At 43.8% G+C, this 21,819-nt stretch overlaps 1 protein-coding gene across 1 annotated transcript in view; it reads left to right on the forward strand.

Moving 5' to 3' along the window:
- ANTXRL (ANTXR like) overlaps nt 1–21,485 on the forward strand; it is a 60,237-nt gene extending 38,752 nt beyond the window's left edge. Inside the window, exons 15-18 of the mRNA XM_053387919.1 lie at nt 2,335–2,433; nt 5,433–5,600; nt 7,589–7,669; nt 20,086–21,485. Coding sequence (XP_053243894.1) covers nt 2,335–2,433; nt 5,433–5,600; nt 7,589–7,669; nt 20,086–20,313 — 576 coding nt within the window. The 3' untranslated portion in view covers nt 20,314–21,485. The remainder of the gene's footprint in view (nt 1–2,334; nt 2,434–5,432; nt 5,601–7,588; nt 7,670–20,085) is intronic.
- The last annotated feature ends 334 nt before the right edge of the window (nt 21,486–21,819 follow it).

A 21,819-nucleotide genomic window follows, 5' to 3' on the forward strand; every position in this document is an offset into this window, starting at 1 on the left:
TACTCAAACTGTTACCCTGGAAACAGCATTGTTCCCGTAGGGCAGGGGTCAGCAACCTTTATCAGCTGTGGGCCGGTCCATTGTCCCTCAGACCATGTGGTGGGCTGGACTATATTGGGGGGGGATGAATGAATTCCTATGCCCCACAAATAACCCAGAGATGTATTTTAAATAAAAGGACATATTCTGCTCATGTAAAAACACCAGGCAGACCCCACAAATACAGTGGTACCTCAGGTTACATATGCTTCAGGTTACATACGTTTCAGGTTACAGACTCCGCTAACCCAGAAATATTGCTTCAGGTTAAGAACTTTGCTTCAGGATGAGAACAGAAATTGTGCTCCGGTGGTGCAGCGGCAGCGGGAGGCCCCATTAGCTAAAGTGGTGCTTCAGGTTAAGAACAGTTTCAGGTTATGTATGGACCTCTGGAAAGAATTAAGTACCGTATTTTTCACTCTATAAGACGCACCAGACCACAAGACGCACCTAATTTTTGGAGGAGGAAAACAAGAAAAAAAATATTCTGAATCTCAGAAGCCAGAACAGCAAGAGGGATCGCTGCGCAGTGAAAGCAGCAATCCCTCTTGCTGTTCTGGCTTCTGGGATAGCTGCGCAGCCTGAATTCGCTCCATAAGACGCACACACATTTCCCCTTACTTTTTAGGAGGGAAAAAGTGAGTCTTATAGAGCAAAAAATACGGTACTTAACCCGAGGTACCACTGTAACACAGAGATGCATTTTAAATAAAAGGACACATTCTACTCATGTAAAAACACGCTGATTCCCGGACCGTCTGCGGGCCGGACTGAGAAGGCGATTGGGCCACATCCGGCCCCCCGCGCCTTAGGTTGCCTACCCCTGCCATAGTGGCTTCTGGGAATGGCAGCGAATTGGGCAGGCTAGGTAGGGAGAAGAGTCTCCCATTAATTTAGCCAGTAAGTGAGCGATTGCAAACTGAAACTTCCAGTTCTCTGGGAAGGAAAACAACACGGTTTCCATTTCCTTTCTATGGGAAAAAGAAATGGCTGTCTAGCTCAGGCTTCCTCAACCTCGCCCCTCCAGATGTTTTTGGCCTACAACTCCCATGATCCCTAGCAAGCAGGACCAGTGGTCAGGGATGATGGGAATTGTAGTCTCAAAACATCTGGAGGGCTGAAGTTGAGGAAGCCTGGTCCACCTCTACCATTGGAGCGTCCCTCTTTTTTTCCCGTCCCTCCGAAGGAAACAGGAAGGGTGTTGTTTTCTTTTCCTTGGGATATTTGAGGTCACACTGGGCTGCACTTGGCTGCCAGCTTCCTTTTGCTCAACGTAGGTTTTTGTTTTTAAGGAAAAGAGGCGCCTTCTCCAACCAGTATCTACATTAGAGATACTCAACACTTTTTCGGCTGAATCTGCTTGGCTGGCGCAGGCTAGTGCCAGTTATCCACGCCAGAGCTAGCACACTTAAAACGGAAGAGGAGTCCCAGCAGCGCTAAAAATGTGTAAACGGGAGCGTGGGTGTACGGGTGCAGGCGCTGTTCAGTGTAAATAAGTGTAACATGATGCACATTGGTGCAAAAACACCCGATACAGTGGTACCTCGGGTTAAGTACTTAATTCGTTCCGGAGGTCCGTACTTAACCTGAAACTGTTCTAAACCTGAAGCACCACTTTAGCTAATGGGGCCTCCTGCTGTCGCCGCACCACCGGAGCACGATTTCTGTTCTCATCCTGAAGCAAAGTTCTTAACCTGAGGTAATATTTCTGGGTTAGCGGAGTCTGTAACCTGAAGCGTATGTAACCTGAAGCATATGTAACCCGAGGTACCACTGTACAGACTAGTGGAGTTTGAGCTGACAGTGACAGCCCAGGAAAGTCTGAGGGGTAATTTGCTTCCAGATGCAGTAGCATTTTCCACAAGAAACCATGATCAAAATAATAGTTGTATAACTGGAGCAATGAATAAACAGGAGTTTGCGAGAAATGTGGATAGTTTCAAAAGTATATAATAAATAAGGTCATATTTTATTAACGCATTGCCCTTTAGAATGTCTAGGATTATAACGTACAATACAACTTTAGAATCTAAATGGATTTTTGAAGCTCTCTCTGTATTTGATTACAGATAAATAGCCTTAGCTAAAAAGGCAAAGAGCCCCTCTCTCCTTCTTTTTTTATGCCCTGGAAGGAGCTGCAGCTGGGAAAACAACGAGGTTTCTGTTTGCCGCCAGGCTATGAATGCAGACATGCAAAGCCAAGAATAGAGATTTCAGATGCCTCCTAGTTGACTAAGCTGCTTCCTGAGAATATACACACACAGATCGCTCTCCCTTTCCGTATCTTTCCCACAGGAATCAGATGATGAAGATGGGTTTCCAAAGAAAAAGTGGCCTACAGTGGATGCATCATATTACGGAGGGAGAGGTGTTGGTGGAATCAAAAGAATGGAGGTATTGCATTTGTTCTGAAGCCTGGGTGGGGCTCCTAATTGTGTCTGCAAAACTCCTCACATACACAAGCAAACTGTTTGCATGTGACCATGCACATTCAGATGATCGGTGTTGAGGATGAGTTTAGGACAGGCAGGATCCAAGCTTAAAGTTTGAGAAACCCTGACTTGGACTATAATTGTACTTGTGTCTAGGAAATCGGAAATCCGCCGTAATTTGGGGGCTTCAATAAACCATCTGTTAGTGCCAGGCAAGCTGATACATGGGTGTCAACATGGGCAATTCAATAACAACAACAACAACAACTTTTATTTGTATCCCACCCACCCTGGCTGAAACTGAGCTCAGGACAGCTAACATCAAATATATAACATTGGTATAAAATCAAACAATAATTAAATTGCCTCCTAAAAACATGTCGGGATCAAGTTAAAATCTTTTTTTTTTAAAGAATATTTATTAAATTTTCCAATTTTTTAAACAAACAAACAAAAACAGAACAAACAAAAACATTAAAAAAGACATGTAGTTCATAAATCATACTTTTCAATAACAAATTTCTCATACTTCTCCTCCTCGTATCCCAATTAAAGTTATTTGTTCAGCAAATCCTTCACTTAAAGCATTACAGCTTATAATATTACCTTATTTTTCAAACCCTTTTCCCCCATCTATATTCCTTTATATCATTACAGCTAGAAACCACTCAATTTCAATCCAACACCATTTAACTTTCCTTAATTTTGCAATATTTCTTTAAGTAGTCCTTAAATTTTTTCCAGGGATCAAATTAAAATCTAATTAGATGGCTTTCTGCAGGATTAGGGTTGGGAACAGTAAATGCTCATCAGGCCCAACTGTTTACGCTGTTCTTACTGGGCCTGTGAGAATGCTGGGAGGCCTTTTTCATACTAGTTCTTATACAAAAAAAGAAAGGAATTCAGGCTGAGCCCTGACCAAAGGCCTGGCCTGGCCAGATTCTCTACTGATGGCCTCAGTGGAGCAATATTGGTGTTATTCCAAATCATTCCTGGCCCACATGTCACAAACTAATAATTTTATAATAATAATTTTATTATTTTTTATTATTTTTACTCCGCCTACCTGACTGGGTCGCCCTGGCCACTCTGGGTAAACCCCAAGGTATTTTGCACTTGGACCCATGGGAAATCCCAAGGTAATCCAGTAGTGACAGGTTTTTCAGGTTTCACAGTTCTACTGAAATCATATAACCAGTGTTTTTTGTGTGTGGTTTTTTTTAATGTTTAGGGTTACTCTCATTTTGACTCAAGAACATCACCATTTTATAGTTCAAATTGGGAAAAGTAAATACAGTAAATGGACAAAAGTACAAAGAACATGCATTACCTCATATTGCACAGCTGACAGCTCATAGTAATTTCCACATTGGCATGAGGTTGTGTGCACTAACATCTTCCCGAAACTGACCAATCACCGTCCTAGATTCCAATTCCTACTTCACACATTAAACGCTCGCTTCCGTCTGAGACTCATGAAACACCGTGGCAGGATATGAGTCCGCCATCGGGGGTAGCAACGGAACTGACGAATCACCGCACTAAAGAAGAAACTAATTAAAAAAAAATTAGTTTCTTCTCCCGTTAGATTCACAAAATGTTTTAGAGGTACGCATACCCCTGCGTCCCCCCAGGAAAAAAGCACTTCATATAACGAAACTAGGATGAGATCACTGTAATTCTTAAAAGTTCAAGGACATAACCAGTTTTAAGCAGATGCGAGTTCATAATTAAAAAATAATACTGAAGTATGGAAGCATAAATGGTATAGAATGAGACTACCCCTTCCCCCACCCCCACCCAAAATAAATAGAAATTCAATCTGAGATAGAAATTCAAAATTATATATAGAATGTGTATTAGTTTTTTTAACATATCGTTTTCAACAGTAATTAAACATAGTTTTACATCTTATTCAAATTTTTGACTTCCATCAATCCTGTCTGAAAATTTTCCAATCTAATCTCTCAGTATGCATTTCCTATCCTCCCTATTACATTTCAAACTCAAAACCAACTTTTTCTACTTTGTAACACTTCGTATATTTCTCCTTACAAAACTTCTTGTAGTCCTACTAGTGTAATTTATTGATTACAGTTGCTCTTCAAATAATTCATATACTTCTTCCAATCTTCTGTAAATCTCTGGTCCCGCAGGTTTCGAATCCTTCCTGTCATTTTGTCCAATTCTGCATAGTCCATTAATTTCGTCTGCCATTCTTCTTTCGTCGGAATTTCTTCTTGTTTCCATTTCTGGGCTAACAATACTCTTGCCGCAGTTGTTGCATATAGAAACAATTTAACATCTTGCCTATTAATGTCCTGACCTATAATACCAAGTAAAAATGCTTCTGGTTTTTTAAAAAAATGTATATTTCAACATCTTTTTCATCTCATTATATATCATTTCCCAGAGGTTCTTTACTTTTTTACATTCCCACCACATATGATAAAATGTTCCTTCTTTTTCTTTACATTTCCAACATTTATTATTTGTCTTATACATTTTAGCTAATTTCACTGGTGTAATATACCATCTATACATCATTTTCATCATATTCTCTTTCAAAGCATTACAGGCTGTAAAGAGATAGAAATTCAAAATGAGAAAAACATAATATGCATAACTTGGGGGGGGGATTATGAAAAGTGTTAACCATGGGTAATGGTAGTGCCATTAGAAAAATAATAGAAGAGTCTTGTGATAAGGCAAAAGAAACTGCATAAACATTTGTGGACTAAAGCCTTGTCAGGTGCATGAAGAAGTCTGATTCTCTTGCACATACAGCTGTGGAGGGGGGAAATGTAAAACAGTGGGGCCAGATGGCAGTGAAATGCAAAAACAAGACCTGTGACAATTCATCTGGCTATTTCCCCAGTCAAAATCACAAACACCTCACACACAAAAACCCAATTTCCCACCTGCAAGAGAGAATATTCCGTTGTGTTTTGCCTTAATCAGGTGAGATGGGGTGACAAGGGATCGACAGAGGAAGGAGCAAAACTAGAGAAGCCCAAAAATGCCGTCATCAAATTGCCAGAAGAGGAATTTGAGCCCTGGGAACCCAAGCCAAAGAGAGATCACTCCCGGAGGGTGCCCTCCGAAAGGAAATGGTACACTCCCATTAAGGTAACGCACGTATTTGATTTTCTTCTAGGTTTTGCCAGACACCCACTCCCAGAATTGAACACCAGAACGGCCACCGTCGTTCTTTGCCACGATCTTCTTAGGGACCTCCTCTCATGCACATATTAACTGTAAAGAAAGAAACCAAACCAGTTCTTAATTTTATTAAATGTTTATATGCTAACCAAGAAGCAGAGAAGTGAGGGCAGTTTCCGGCAAGATCTTGTGTGGTCTCGCCAGAACCTGCCACCATTGTTGCTGCTTCATGGGCACCACCACGGGATCCAGGTAAGGGTGGCTGCGGCAGGGAGGCAACTTCCTGGTTTGCCTCAGGCGGCAAAATAGGGTGGGCTGCCTCAGTTCAGAACAGTGATGCCCCCTTTTTTCTGTGATTGCGAGTTGTTTTCAATTGTTTTAATCTTGTGTTTTGCCACTGTAACCTGCCTTGGGACCTTAGGGTGAAAGGCAGGTAATTACAATTCATAATACAGTCGTACCTTGGTTCTCAAATGCCGTGGTATTCAGACGTTTTGGCGCCCAAACGCCAATAACCCGGAAGTAAGTGTTCCGGTTTTCGAACGTTTTTTGGAAACCGAACGTCGGACGCGGCTTCCAGTTGAGTGCAAGAAGCTCCTGCAGCCAATCGGAAGCCGTGCCTTGGTTTTTGAACGGTTTTGGGAGTCGAACGGACTCCCAGAACGGATTAAGTTTGAGAACCAAGGTTCCACTGTAATAATAATATAAAAGTCCCAAGGCAAGGCAGGCAAATGCTGCAAGCAGTCCACTAAAATTATGTGAATAGGGCAAGTTATGAGTTATGTGTAAATAATATTAATAGGCCCTTGATCTGATTGCCATGTTGTTAAGATTTCTGAAATATTTTGTTACAAATTTTTTCAGAAATGTGGGTAGCAGTTGGGATTCCAGCCAAATCTAGCCAATGTGGTTAATGATCAAGGATGACGGTGTTGCCGTCCAACCACACCTGAGGAACCAGCGTTGGGAAATGCTGTTTTGTCCTGCCCAATATGATTCCTATGCAATAGATTAACCTGTCTGAACTGCTTAGAATGGCTAAAGACCTCAAATGCTGTTTCAAAAGACTGGTGCATCTTAATTCTGTCTTAATTCAAAGTCTTGGTGCTGGCCTTTAAACTCCTAAACGGCCTTGACCCAGTATACCTGAAGGAGCGTCTCCACCCCCATCGTTCAGCCTGGATGCAATTGGATGCAATTGATGAATTGTATGCAATTGATGAAATTGTATGCAATGGAGGGGGGCTGAGCATCATTCCCTCCTCTCCTGTCTTACACTCCATCACTGCTGGGACTTCTCTCAAAGCCCGGCTTCGATAGGAGTAGGAACAGTAAGATGGGATAGCAAGAAGAGTGTTTCAGGCTGCAGGTAGCAGTGAGGTAATAAGGAAACAAAAGGCGTCTTACACTCACAGATCCCTTTCTTGGCTTTAAAATTAGCCCCCCACCCCATTCACCCAGCCACTGCTTTCGATGTGAGTGGGTCAGGAATAAACAAGGTTGGCTGCCCCTGTCAAATCCAGTTCATGTTCCCTTGAGTATACCTGAAGGAGCGTCTCCATCCCCATCGTCCATCCTGGACAGTGAGGTCCAGCTCCGAGGGCCTTCTAGCGGTTCCCTCCCTGCAAGAAGTGAAGCTACAGGGAACCAGGCAGAGGGCCTTCTCGGTGGTGGCGCACCGCCCTGTGGAACGCCCCCCCATCAGATGTCAAGGAAATAAACAGCTATCTGACTTTGAGAAGACATCTGAAGGCAGCCCTGTTTAGGGAAGTTTTTAATGTTTGATGTTTTATTCTGTTTATTATTCTGTTAGGAGCCACCCAGGGTGGCAGGGTATAAATTATTATTATTATTATTATATTTGCTGTCCTCAATGTAGCTCATTGCTGATATCAAACCAGTCTAGGAAACCTACCGTTTCCAATGTCCAATATGTCAATCATTTCTTATTTCAGGGCAAGCTGGATGCCCTCTGGGCCCTTGTTCGACGAGGCTATGATCAAGTTTCTCTAATGAGACCACAGCCTGGGGATAAGGTAAGGTTTTATAAGCGCCTTGACACGTCACTTCCTTCTTGTCAGAGGCAACACTTTTCATCTTTCTCTCTGTCTTGTGCGTCCTATCGAATTCCTGTTAAAACTAAACGTTTTCAATCTAAAAGTATCTATTATCATTCTGCATTAGTCTGAACCCCAAAGCCATAACTGGATCCTGTTTTATGATTTAACACGCAATCAGCAATATCTTCCAGCTGGTTCGCAATGAAAATAATAATTAAATACTGCATTCCAAAACTAGAACAAAAACAAACCAACAAACAAATCACCACTGATACCAAGAAAGGTCCTAAAACAGATAATTGAACAGTTGGTCTGTGAGCACTTAGAAAATGCTGTGATTACTAAGCGGCAGCATGTTTTTCTCAAAAACAAGTTATGCCAGACGATTCTCCTTTTTTGATGCAGTCACCAGCTTGGTGGATCAGGGGAATGCTGTGGATTTAGTATATCTTGATTTCAGTGAGGCTTTTGACAAAGTCCCCCATGATATTCTGGCGGAGAAGCTGGTAAAACATGAACTAGATGAGTAACTGTTAGGTGGATTTGTAGCTGGTTAAGTGACCGAATCCACAGAGTGGTTCCTCATCATCCCAGAAAAAAGTGACGAGTGGGGTGCTGCAGGGTTCTGTCCTGGGCCTGGTGTTCAATGTCTTTATAACTGACTTGGACAGAGGAATTGAGTGGATTCTTACCCAATTTGCAAATGTCACCAAACTGGGAGGGATAGCTCACACTATGAATTATGGTGCTGGAGGAGACTCTTGAGAGTCCCATGGACTGCAAGAAGATCAAACCTATCCATTCTGAAGGAAATCAGCCCTGAGTGCTCACTGGAAGGACAGATCCTGAAGCTGAGGCTCCAAGACTTTGGCCACCTCATGAGAAGAGAAGACTCCCTGGAAATGACCCTGATGTTGGGAAAGATGGAGGGCACAAGGAGAAGGGGACGACAGAGGACGAGATGGTTGGACAGTGTTCTTGAAGCTACCAGCATGAGTTTGACCAAACTGCGGGAGGCAGTGGAAGACAGGAGGGCCTGGTGTGCTCTGGTCCATGGGGTCATGAAGAGTCAGACACGACTAAACGACTAAACAACAACAACAGCTCATACTGCAGAAGACAGAATCAGGATTCGAGATGACCGTAACAGATTGGAGAACAGAGCCCAAATTAACAAAATGAATTTGAATAGGGACAAATGTCAGTTTGTGCATTTAAGCAGGAAGAACCAGGTGCACAAATATAAGATGGTTTGCCTGCATCAACCAAGTATAGTATCCTGATCAAGGGAAGTAATAGTCCTGCTCTGTTCTCCAGTGTGGAGGAAGAAGCAGCCAAGATACATTCCGAACATCGTGATATATCAAACGTATAATGATATTTAGCAGCTGAGGTGGGGTGAAATAGCACACAATTTTGTTGCCCATAAAAAGGCAGATGGAACGTTATGGGTTATTTGAAGAGGAGTAATACAAAAATCGGACGCGGGTGGCGCTGTGGGTAAAACCTCAGTGCCTAGGACTTGCCGATCGCACGGTCGGCGGTTCGAATCCCTGCGGCGGGGTGCGCTCCCGTCGTTCGGTCCCAGCGCCTGCCAACCTAGCAATTCGAAAGCACCCCCAGGTGCAAGTAGATAAATAGGGACCGCTTACCAGCGGGAAGGTAAACGGTGTTTCCGTGTGCTGCGCTGGCTCGCCAGATGCAGCTTGTCACGCTGGCCACGTGACCCGGAAGTTTCTGTGGACAGCGCTGGCTCCCGGCCTATAGAGTGAGATGAGCCCACAACCCTAGAGTCTGGCAAGACTGGCCCGTACGGGCAGGGGTACCTTTACCTTTACCTAATACAAAAATTATGGGACGCGGGTGGCGCTGTAGGGTAAACCACAGAGCCTAGGACTTGCCGATCAGAAGGTTGGCGGTTCGAATCCCCGCAACAGGGTGAGCTCCTGTTGCTCGGTCCCTGCTCCTGCCAACCTAGCAGTTCAAAAGCATGCCAATGCAAGTAGATAAATAGGTACCGCTCCAGCGGGAAGGTAAACAGCGTTTCCGTGCGCTGCTCTGGTTCGCCAGAAGCGGATTAGTTGTGCTGGCCACATGACCCGGAAGCTGTACGCCAGCTCCCTCGGCCAGTAAAGCGAGATGAGCGCCGCAATCCCAGAGTCGGCCACGACTGGACCTAATGGTCAGGGGTCCCTTTACCTTTACCTTTAATACAAAAATTATGTTATGCTGCATTGCAATGCAGCGCTGTGCCTTCCCTCCCCACCCCCGTCCCTAAAGTACTGTGTGCAGTTGCAGTTATGCCACAGTTTTATGACTGTGGCAACCATGAGGCTTCTGGCATAAGGATGGGGGCAGGCTTCCCATGTAAGCTAAATCTCTGCGGGTAGCGGGGGGGGGGGGGCGGTGGAGAGAAGCTTGCCTTATGGAGCCCTGACCTTGTCCTTCTCAGATCCTCCTTTGATTTGGTTTTCGAAAAGAATCTGCCCTAGTATGCATTTCAGAAAATAACCACACAGGAAATTCCCCAAGCCCTGGTTGACCAAAAACCTCAGCTGAAAAGAGTCAGCATTCATGTTTACTCCAGCCTGGATGGAAAAGCCTGCCATTTGTCTCTGAAAAATGCATGCCCTCTGTTGCTGAACACCATCCCATACACGTCTACTCCCATCGCATTCAATGAGGTTTCTTTTTTATAATAAAAAACAACAACCAGTGCTAAGTGTGGCCTAGCCACTAATCAGAACCATAGCTGTCAACTTACAGATTTGAAAATAAGGGGCCAGCAGCCTCGAAAATAAGGGATCAGCAACCAAAATAAGGGATTTTGCTTAGCTTATACATCGATCCACCGCTGATGGAGCCATGCTGCTTTTGCTGCGACTGACTGTGTTTTGCAGGGGGTTGGGCTACATGATCCTAAGGGTCTACAACTCCCACCAAAGAAGAGTGGCAGACAAATCTGATGAACGACGTCCAGATGTCAAAGCTTACAGGCAGAATTAGAAACCAGGAAGAGGACGTCTTTAATAAAGAATGGGGAAAGTTTATAATTTAGTTGAAAAGCTATTGTTACATACATTGGGAGGATTGACAGAAAACTTGTAGTAAAAAATTGAACTATGGATGGACAAATGATTTATAAAAATAGAGTTATGAAAGGGATGCAGAGGGGGAAATCACTACACTAAGATGCTGCGCTGGTTGGAGGGTATGCTAAGCAGCACGTCGGGGCTGCCGTCGTCCTGGCGCGAGGAGTTCCATCGGCCCTTCCCCACCTGAGAGGGAGAGAGACTCACCCACGCCACCTGTGAGCCTGGCATGAGGCGGTTGCGGCGCCACCGCGGCCCTGAAGTGCCGTCCTTCTGTGTCCCTCCCCATCCCCTTCTCTTCCTCCTCCCTCAGGCCGCCTCCTCAGCCGCCGCCGCTGCCGCCTCTGGCTTCCCCTGAATTTCTAAAATTCAGAAACCAGCCAATCATATTTAAAGACTTGGTAATACGTACAAGCGTTTACAATTTAAGTGAATTAAATTGCTGTGCTTAACAACCTTTTCTTCAAAACCTCCCAAGGAAGGAGAGTCCACCATCTTCTGAGGGAGACTGTTCCACTGTTGAACAGCTCTTACCGTCAGAAAGGTCTTCCTGACGTTTAGTCGGAATCCCCTTCCTTCTGACTTGGAGCCGTTGTAACTCCGGAGCAGGAGAAAACAAGCTTGCTCCATCTTCCATGGGACAGCCCTTTAGATATCTGAAGATGGCTTTTTAAAAGAAAATAGAAGGAGCAGGTGGGAGCGCAGTGGAGGGGCAAACAAGTTCAAGGTCCATATGCACATAGCACTGTAGCATTCCTGGTCAAGGAGTAGCACATGCTTTTTATTTTTATTTATATATATATATAATTTTTATTAATTTCAACATACCAATTATTATACATTCCACAGAACTTCACATCTTATACAATCTTTTTGAACTTCCATCAGCCCCTCTGATGATCCTCCATTTTTATCATTTCTTCTGCATTTCTTAAATTCCTATTGCCTTTAATTATCTTAACTCACAATCCACCTCTTTAACCATTTTTGCAATAATTCAAATAATTTACCTCACAAAACTTCTTGCAAACATACAAACGTAATCTGGTCATCACAATTACTTTTCAAATAGTCCGTAAATTTACACCAGTCTTCTGTGAATCTCTGGTCCCGCAGGTTTCGAATTCTTCCGGTTAGTTTATCCAATTCTGCGTAGTCCATCAATTTCATCCTCCATTCTTCTTTTGTCAGTAATTCTTCTTGCTTCCATTTTTGTGCCAATAATATTCTCGCTGCCGTCATTGCATATAAAAACAACTTACAATCCTTTCTGTTTATATCATCTCCTACAATGCCAAGTAAAAATGCTTCTGGTTTCTTAATAAATGTATATTTCAACATTTTTTTCATCTCATTATATATCATCTCCCAGACGTTTTTCACCTTTTTACATTCCCACCACATACGATAAAATGCTCCCTCTTTTTCTTTGTATTTAACGGGTGCGTGCTTTTTATTTTTAAAAGCCATCCAGGTAAAATCGTCACTTGCACAAAGGGCACATCATTTACTTGAGCTCTGAGAAAAGAAGGCACAAAGGCCATATCCTTTCCCCTCTGCTTGACCCCAGCATCTGATTGAGAGTCATGGCTAATATCTGTAGAATAAATCTGTGAATTTATCTAATTTTCCATGAGTTTGTGAGTCACATGTGACCGGCTTGTTTCCCTGTTACCGCCGCGCAGTTCCTGCGGGGTTTCTGATCCCGCGAGTGTCTCCTGCTGTTTTTGAAAATGACAACATTCTGGATATAATAGATAATTCGCTGGGGAGAGCTTCGCATAGCCTCATTGCTCTCTTTCAGTGCTTCCTAGACTAGACTTTTGTTGCCATGACAAGTGACTTGTCTGCCTCCCAGCTTGATGCATATGCTTAATATCAGTGACACTGTCTTAATGTTTCCTGATGTTCCCTGACCGTGATTTCTGGGTGTCCTAGTCTAGGGGTAGAGCACTTCAATGATATAAAGCAATTGGGCCCAGAAGTATAATAGCTAGATGACTGCAGTCAACAAATCAGTTTTTGGCGTAGGCCGGTCTAATAGGATCTGCGTTTTGGGTGCTCAAGAATCCGGAGCGTTCCATGCTCTGACTAGGCGTTCTTTGGTTCCGTACCCAGAATGGAGGGAAGTGTTTCATAGGTGAGGAATCATGGAATTATAGAGTTAGAAGGGACCCCTAGAGCCATCTAGTCCACCCCCCTGCAATGCAAAAGCAGATCATTTGCTGGTCGTATATGAATTGGCTTTGAGTGATTTGCCAAAGAGCACCACGGGCCTGTAACAGAGCTGAAAATTTGCCTCTTATGCCCCATATCCCTCGAGTTTTCAGGTATATTCTCTGCTTCTTCAAGCAAGGTGTTGTTGTTTTTTCATTTAAGGATGAAACCCCACCCAGTGTGGAAGGAGAGGATGGTGAGAAGATTCAAGGACAATCAAAGAAACATTTAAACATTTCAGTGTAGTGTAGTACAGTGACAATTTATTTATTTTTTAATTTGCAGAATATAGACCAGGGGTCAGCAACCTTTTTCAGCCATGGGCCGGTCCACCATCCCTCAGTGGGGGGTGGGGGGAATGAATGAATTCCTATGCCCCACAAATAACCCAGAGATGCATTTTAAATAAAAGCACACATTCTACTCATGTAAAAACACGCTGATTCCCGGACCGTCTGCGGGCCGGACTGAGAAGGCAATTGGGCCACATCCGGCCCCCAGGCCTTAGGTTGCCTACCCCTCATATAGACATATTTTCAAAACGAGAGCAAGAGTATCAAGTGATACGGAGGACAATCCTAGTTGTGTTTTCTGATGTATTTCTAATTGGTAAAAAAATTGGTGTGGTGCTAGCAAATTTTTATGGCCCAGAGAACAAAGTTTGAGAACCACTGGCGTACCATACTGAAGATGACTTCTCAGCCCAAGCCCTCCTGATGATTTTACCCAGCAGTTTCAAATTGCATGGGTGGCAAAAGATTGAACCTTGTGGCACAGCATAGACTCTCCTTCCATCACTACCCCCTGAGAACCGCCAAAGGAGAGCCAGGATCAGTTCAGCACACTCCCTCCCAGCCCCACCCCTTCCCAACGGGTTCTCTAAATCAGTCTGAGCAAAATCTTTCAGTCACTTGAATCATCCATGCCGATAGATTTCAGAAATATTACTTGAAAACTATTTTTAATACCGGAAGCTGTATTTGACAAAAATTATGGACAGTACTGAGCTGAGGACAAACTTCCGCAAAAACCCCACCACCCAGTTTGATGCTAATAATTCATGTTCTGAGGCTCAACGTTTCTGTGACCCGAATATTTGGAGCGTCTGAAGCTCTGAGACAGTCCAGCTTACAAAATAATTTAACAAAAAATAATTTTCAGGGATGTGTGGATTAGCCTTCCAAAATGTTTTATTAAATATGTGAAACAACTGCCTTTTTTCAGTGCAAATGTCAGTTGATTGTGCGCATGTGGGAAAAGATTTGGTTAATTATAGATCTATAAAAGCACTGCCATTTTTTTTGTTTCCTCTGGTAAATTGTACTGCGTAAATGCACTTACCAATTAGCAGAAGCCCAGTTATAGAAACTGTTATTTTTTCTACCTTTTCAGCTGTGAAGAGTTGGGTTAGAGAAAGCAGGCATGACTGAAAAACACACTACTGTCTTTAAGTTGCAGCTGTTTTAATCGCCCTTTTGATTAATGCTGAGGCAAAAACTGATTTCTAAACCCAAGGCTTTGTTTCTTGCAAGCTGCAAACTGGTGTGAGTTAACCCAGGCATACATTAAGTGACCAACTGCGCCAGTGGCTTCCTAATTTCCAGCTCTGCTCTCTATGATAATCAGTAAAATACCATGGGAAGCGAGGGAGGTTTTTTAATCGGCCGTGACAGCCAGCCCATGGCCAAACAGGACGGCTTTTAGCAAGCATCAATTTCCTTAAAGCGCAACCTCCAATACAGACAATCTAGTTAACATGAATTGCCAGTGATCAACTTTATTCCAAGTCCGTCTATCTTAACAATAAATCTCATCGCCTTCTTTTCTGCTTTGCTGGCACCGCGAGCCAGACAGAGCCAACCCGGCAAGGACCTGCCCATCAGAAAGAATAACCTCCCGGACTTCATTGTGTTGGTATCATCAGTTGACAGATATGAGATGCGTCTGCCAAGTGCCCGGGGCTGCTAACTTAGAGCGGAGAGACGCGTGTTGCTTGCGTCCGAAGCAGCGTCTCCTCAGCAAGTTCCTACAGAGACGGGCAGTGTGAAGTATTTCTAAACCAGAGGCCTCGCAGTACAGGGCACAGAAACTGAAAAATGCGGAGACGGGCATCCATTCAGTTGTTGTTGTTGTTGTTTAGTCATTTAGTCGTGTCCGACTCTTCATGACCCCGTGGACCAGAGCACGCCAGGCACCCCTGTCTTCCACTGCCTCCTGCAGTTTGGTCAAACTCATGCTGGTGGCTTCGAGAACACTTCGAGAACACTGTCCAACCATCTCATCCTCTGTCGTCCCCTTCTCCTTGTGCCCTCCATCTTTCCCAACATCAGGGTCTTTTCCAGGGAGTATTCACTTCTCATGAGGTGGTCAAAGTCTTGGAGCCTCAGCTTCAGGATCTGTCCTTCCAGTGAGCACTCAGGGCTGATTTCCTTCAGAATGGATAGGTTTGATCTTCTTGTAGTCCATGGGACTCTAAAGAGTCTCCTCCAGCACCAGAATTCAAAAGCATCCATTCTTTGGCGATCAGCCTTCTTTATGGTCCAGCTCTCACTTCCATACATCACTACTGGGAAAACCATAGCTTTAACTATACGTGCCTTTGCTGGCAAGGTATCCATTCAGTAAGCTGCTCTAAATGTTACAGCTGTGAAGTGGCATTCCTGAGATCAAGCCGTCAAATCTTTACAGACAAGCCCCGTCTTTTTCAGATATATATATTTTTTAATGTGACGGGCCTCGTGTGGCCACCCTAGTTCCATTTTGACTAGAAAAGCTTCCGGTTATTGTTTCGTTTTGTTTTTATTTATTCATATCTCGCCTTTTCTCCAGAACCAGGCATCTCACAGATATTTAAAATTCGTGTAGGTAGCCGTGTTGGTCTGACGCAGTAGAAAGATATATATATATATATATATATATATATATATATATATATATATATATATAATGTCCAATAGCACCTTAGAGACCAACTACAGTCATACCTCAGGTTGCGAACGTGATCCATGTGGGAGACACGTTCGCAACCCGCAGGCTTCACAGCCTGAAGTGAGATGTCTGCACACTCGCGTGACATCATTTGGTGTTTCTGCACATGCGCGAGCGCCGAAACCTGGAGGTAACCCGTTCTGGTAATTCTGGGTTCAGCGCAGTCTGCAACCCGAAAAGGCGCAACCCGCAGCGTTCATAACCCGAGGTATGACTGTAAGTTTGTTCTTGGTATGAGCTTTCATGTGCACCAAGAACAAACATAGTTGGTCTCTAAGGTGCTACTGGACAATGTTTTTATTTTTTAAGATATTTTAAAAATACAGATAAAACCACACATAGCTTTTAAAAAGCATGTAATTATTGTTACTGTTAAAAAGCAATTAAACAGTCTATGGAATTAAGGCAATGTACTACTAAAATTGGATGCGGATGGCGCTGTGGTTTAAACCACTAAGCCTCTTGGGCTTGTCGATCGGAAGGTCGGCGGTTCGAATCCCCACGACAGGGTGAGCTCCCGTTGCTTGGTCCCTGCTCCTGCCAACCTAGCAGTTCAAAAGCATGCCAAAAAGTGCAAATAGATAAATAGGTACCACTCTGGCGGGAAGGTAAATGGCATTTCCGTGCGCTGCTCTGATTTTGCCAGAAGAGGCTTAGTCATGCTGGCCACATGACCCGGGAAGACTGTCTGCGGACAAACATTGGCTCCCTCGGCATGTAAAGTGAGATGAGCGCCGCAACCCCAGAGTCATTCGTGACTGGACTTAACTCTCAGGGGTCCTTTTACCTTTACTACTAAAATTAGGATTAGTTATGGGATTTGTATAACGAATTTGCATAATAATAAGAAATGTGTATAATACATAGTAATCAATCATCATCCTATACAGTGGTACCTCAGGTTACATACGCTTCAGGTTACATACACTTCAGGTTACAGACTCCGCTAACCCAGAAATACTGCTTCAGGTTAAGAACTTTGCTTCAGGATGAGAACAGAAATCACGCTTTGGCTGTGCAGCGGCAGCAGGAGACCCCATTAGCTAAAGTAGTGCTTCAGGTTAAGTACAGTTTCAGGTTAAGAATGAACCTCCGGAACGAATTAAGTACTTAACCAAGGTACCACTGTACTGAAATGCAGACACTAAACCAAAAACAAAGGAACGGCACACTATTAGCCCTTCCCTTAAAAGCAATCAGTTCCCCACAGAATTAAAATACAGTGGTGCCCCGCAAGACGAATGCCTCGCAAGACGAAAAACTCGCCAGACGAAAGGGTTTTCCGTTTTTTGAGTTGTTCCGCAAGACAAATTTCCCTATGGGCTTGCTTCGCAAGACGAAACGTCTTGCGAGTTCCCGCGAGTTTGTTTCCTTTTTCTTAAAGCCGCTAAGCTGTTAATAGCCGCTAAGCCGCTAATAGCCGTGCTTCGCAAGACGAAAAAACCGCAAGACGAAGAGACTCGCGGAACGGATTAATTTCGTCTTGCGAGGCACCACTGTAACTATTCATCTGTCAGTGGAAGGACAACAAGGAAGGAGCCAGTCTAGCTTCTCTAGGAAGTGAGATCCAAAACCTGGGAGCAGCCATCACTAAGAAGGCCCTGTTGCGCATCCCTAGCAAGATGTGCCTGTGAAGGTGGCAGGCCTCATTTTTTCGCTATGATTTTTATTTTGGCTTTGGACAACGTGTCAAATACAGAGGGCAGTGTCTGTTGAGCAGGGGACGTCCTGTTTTGAAGCTTAGTGCCTCTGCCAGTTATGCTACACAAGTCTCTTTTAAATAGTCCACGTTGGCCGAATTTTCCCTTTGCTAAGCAAAGCCAGCCCTGGCTGCTTTTACAGAAGAAAAAAGTCAAGAACAGATTATGCTGAACCAGCGTAGGATAAAGCGCCATTGCCGTCCCAAGGGTTTTTCATATGGCGGCTTTAAAATTGACTTATCCCTGCTGGGATTTGCCATTCTTGTAAAAAGAATGACAGCGCTGGCTTACCTTTACATTGTGCAACTAGGAGCACATTTCTAGGCATGACTCTTCTGAAATAAGTTCAATTGGGCTTACTCTCATATAAGTACAGGCCCCAAAACCCCTTACTGTTCTGGTGAATGCAGGCTGGCATCAAAATTAAAAGAATTATTAATTATTTGTTGCTATCTTTCACCCTTGTAGTAATTCAAGGCTGACATTCATCTTGATTTCTTGAAGTCTCATCTCCTTTGAGCACCACAGTACAAAACGAGACGAGACTCAAGCTCACCCCTGCGATATTTTGCAAGGAAATGTCACACTAGATCTGTTGATGACCGGGTCGGTTTTGTGTCAGACGTTCCAGTCCAGCTTTATTTTCCAAGACAAACATAGCACTTGGCCTTTAAATTACCCATCTGTCCAACAAATCAAGTGGTGTGGCAGGAACTGGCAATAGTTTGACGTTGCCCATCAGTTTAATTGAAGTGAAAGTAATGCAAAGCGATCATTCTACAGGATTCCCTTTGATTATGGACTATGAATATATTTGATGCAGCGAAGGAGGCAGAAAGCAAAAGCTAGCGTCAGGCAGCAGTGCTTCTAAGCTTTGAAATAATAATAATCCAGGCATTAGCAAAGATTAAGAAGCATTTTGTTAATCACAGAGCAATCTGTAACACGACTGATGTGTCTTTGTCTCTGCCTTTTAAAATGGAATCCCTCACACACACCCCTCTCTTACACATGTGCTGTAACCCGGTACGATCCATTCCATTAGAGCAGGCATAGGCAAACTCGGCCCTTCAGATGTTTTGGGACTACAATTCCTATTATCCCTGACCACTAGTCCTGTTAGCTAGGGATCATGGGAGTTGTAGTCCCAGAACATCTGGAGGGCCGAGTTTGCCTAGGCAAAGCAGTTGGAGTATTATTTCATTGTGGAGTTAAGAGTTTTAAGTAAAAATGAAATGGGTGTGATTCTTCCCCACTCCATCCCATGTAGCATTAACCAAGTTAATTCTCAAAAGTAAAAAGTGCTCCTGTTTTGAGGTCAGGCGGCTGAGACGGAACGGCCGCTTGGTGGATTTCAGATTACCATCCACCACAAGCCTGCAGATCCAGGAAACATCAGGCATACCTGGAGCCCAGATACCACACTAGCCTCTGGGGTTATTTTGACTTGTGGGAGCAGTTTCAACAGCTACCAGCCAAGAGCCACAGGTTCATAGCAGCATGTTTCTGCCTGAAAGCCACTGCAGCTGCTCAGCCATTCAGAAGTAATGGACTATGTAAAACACAGGCTTCATAGTTACTTAGGGTTTGCCAGGGCTTGGCAGATGACTTGTGGATCCTGCCCTGTATGTTGGCATCGGCATATCTGCCATAAAGGCCTCGCAGTGCCAAATTAACAGGTCTATGAGACATGAGCCTAATCTTTTGATTAGCTGTTAGTTGCGGATGTGGCTTCCCCTGGATTCATATATCCCAAGGAAAGGGGCAATTAGTTAGCACTGTGCGTTGGTAGTGCTGTATTGATGATTAACCAGTTAATTGATTACAGTGGTACCTTAGTTCTCAGACGCCTTAGTACTCAAACAACTTGGAACCCAAATACTGCAAACCCGGAAGTAAGTGTTCTGGTTTTCGAACATTTTTTGAAAGCTGAACGTGCTCCGTTTTGAGTGCCACACTTCCGTTTTGAGTGTTACACTGAGGTCTGTCTGTTTTTGCTATTTATTTTGCATTTTTGTTTTTGCGGCTCTTTTTTTTTGTGTGTGTGTGTGACTGTGTGAAACCCAGTTCAGCTACTGATTGATTGATTGATTGTGTGACTTCCGTACATTGTTTATTGCTGTCATTTTGTGGATCAGTGGTCTCGTTAGATAGTAAAATCCTGGTTAAATTGCTGTTTTAGGGGTTGTTTTTAAAAGTCTGGAACAGATTTAATCCATTTTGCATTACTTTCTGTGGGAAAACGCGCCTTGGCTTTGGAACGCTTTGGTTTTGGAACCGGCTTCCAGAACGGATTAAGGTTGAAAACCAAGGTACCACTCTATTACTAAAAAATAGCGGAAAGAATTATATCGGTACTTGGAAAGAATAACCTTCCCTTTGTTTGCTTCTACAGGGACGATGCATAAATTTCACCAGAGTGAAATCAGATGGGACGGTCATCTCGTACAGCGCACCTCAGCAGCCAAGAGAACACCACACCCTCAACAATGCTCCAAGAAGCCCATCTTCTCCAGCGCCAATGCAGCCCCCTCCCTGCAGGCAACTTCCTCCTGCGCCTCCCCCTTCGAGGTGCCCACCAAGGCCCCCTCCATCCCGCCCTCCGCCTCAGCTTCTGGCTTGAAGCGTGGGGAACCGAGATGGGAGCAGAGCATATCCAGTCTTCGTTTATAATCAAGAGTTTGTTGCTGGTCAGCAAAAAAACAGAACAAAATGCCAGGCGTCCTTTTGTACTGTCGAGTATATTTATGCCCCATGTGCCGTATAAACATTCCATGATTGAATCTTGGGAACCGCTGGGTATTTGACAAAAGAACAATATCCAGGCAGCGAGTGATAATAGATTATGCATTAATGGTTCACACACACATACCCTCGTTATGTTTTATAAGTCGTTAGCCAGATGGAAATAGCCTGCGCTGATGAATGGGGTGAGGTTTGCCCGCAAATAATTTTGCCATCCGTAAGATTAATGCTAGGAAGGGTCCGATTAAGTGGAAGCTAAATTCTGTAAATTTCCCCCTCCCCCCCCACTGTCTCAGGTTCTTTCAATGCCGCTGGGAAGGTCCTGCTAATTTTAAGGCGACTAAAGTAACGACTTCATATTGCGGTGGTGTCTTAAACATTTGCTCGTTTTGGATTCGGTAACGAGGAAAATTCGGAAAGCTTCCCAAGTCTACCATTTATTTGCACCTCACAGTTCATGAGGCAGCAACTACCAGGCAGCAACTCTTGCAGGGTACAAAGGGGGAGGGTTCATTTTGCACATAAACCAACTTCTGTTGGACTTCCGTTGTATTATGCATTGCATCCTTCGTCGATGGGCGCCAGTCTTCTGATAAATTCAGCTGGGCGCCTCCTTTCCAATATAGTATCGTTACTGTTTTTTATTCACTGATAAAACTGTTCTGCTTCCGTACATAGAAAAAAAGATAGATAGATGTGGAAGAGATGGTACACCTTCTACTTTACTGCTGGACAGTCAAAATAACTTATTAAATAGTACTGCAGGCAAATGTGCGTCAAAGGCGCCACACAATTATCAGTTCAGGTGCGATCGTGCTGCATGTGCTGTTATCAGATGACTCTCCAGCTTTGAGCTGGGCTAGGGGGGGGGAAACATTGGTACTTTTTCTGCGTTTTTAAGAGCTTCATCCAATTGAATCCTGCAAATCTATGCAAAGTATTAATAGCACCAAGAGGGCCAGGGATTTGTGCACGCGCAACAAAACTGAAAAAGATACAGCAATAACAAAATAAATTAAAAGAGGAGGATTATACAGATGGCCTTTTTTTTTTTTTTTGAAAGGCATACGCGTTGCAGTTGTGGCCTGGTGAGGGGTTTTGAGAAAGTAAAAGGATGGCGTTTGGCTGTGTAGCGTCTTGAGAATTTAAATAGGGTATGTATCAGAGCAGGTCATTGATTGCTGTCCACTGGTCCATCTTGTATACAACTTTCTGTAAGTAATGGAGTGCTTCCAATGTTATACTTGTGTAAGATTTGTGCATTGTGCACATCTTGTTAGCAACATCTGCAAGGGTAAGTATGTGGCGATGAAAGCTATGTAGCAAAAAATATTTCATAATCCAAACTTTTATGTAGTTCTCATGGATTTTAAAATAGCAATAA

Source organism: Podarcis raffonei, chromosome 5, assembly GCF_027172205.1.
Source record: "Podarcis raffonei isolate rPodRaf1 chromosome 5, rPodRaf1.pri, whole genome shotgun sequence".
NCBI lineage: Eukaryota > Metazoa > Chordata > Lepidosauria > Squamata > Lacertidae > Podarcis > Podarcis raffonei.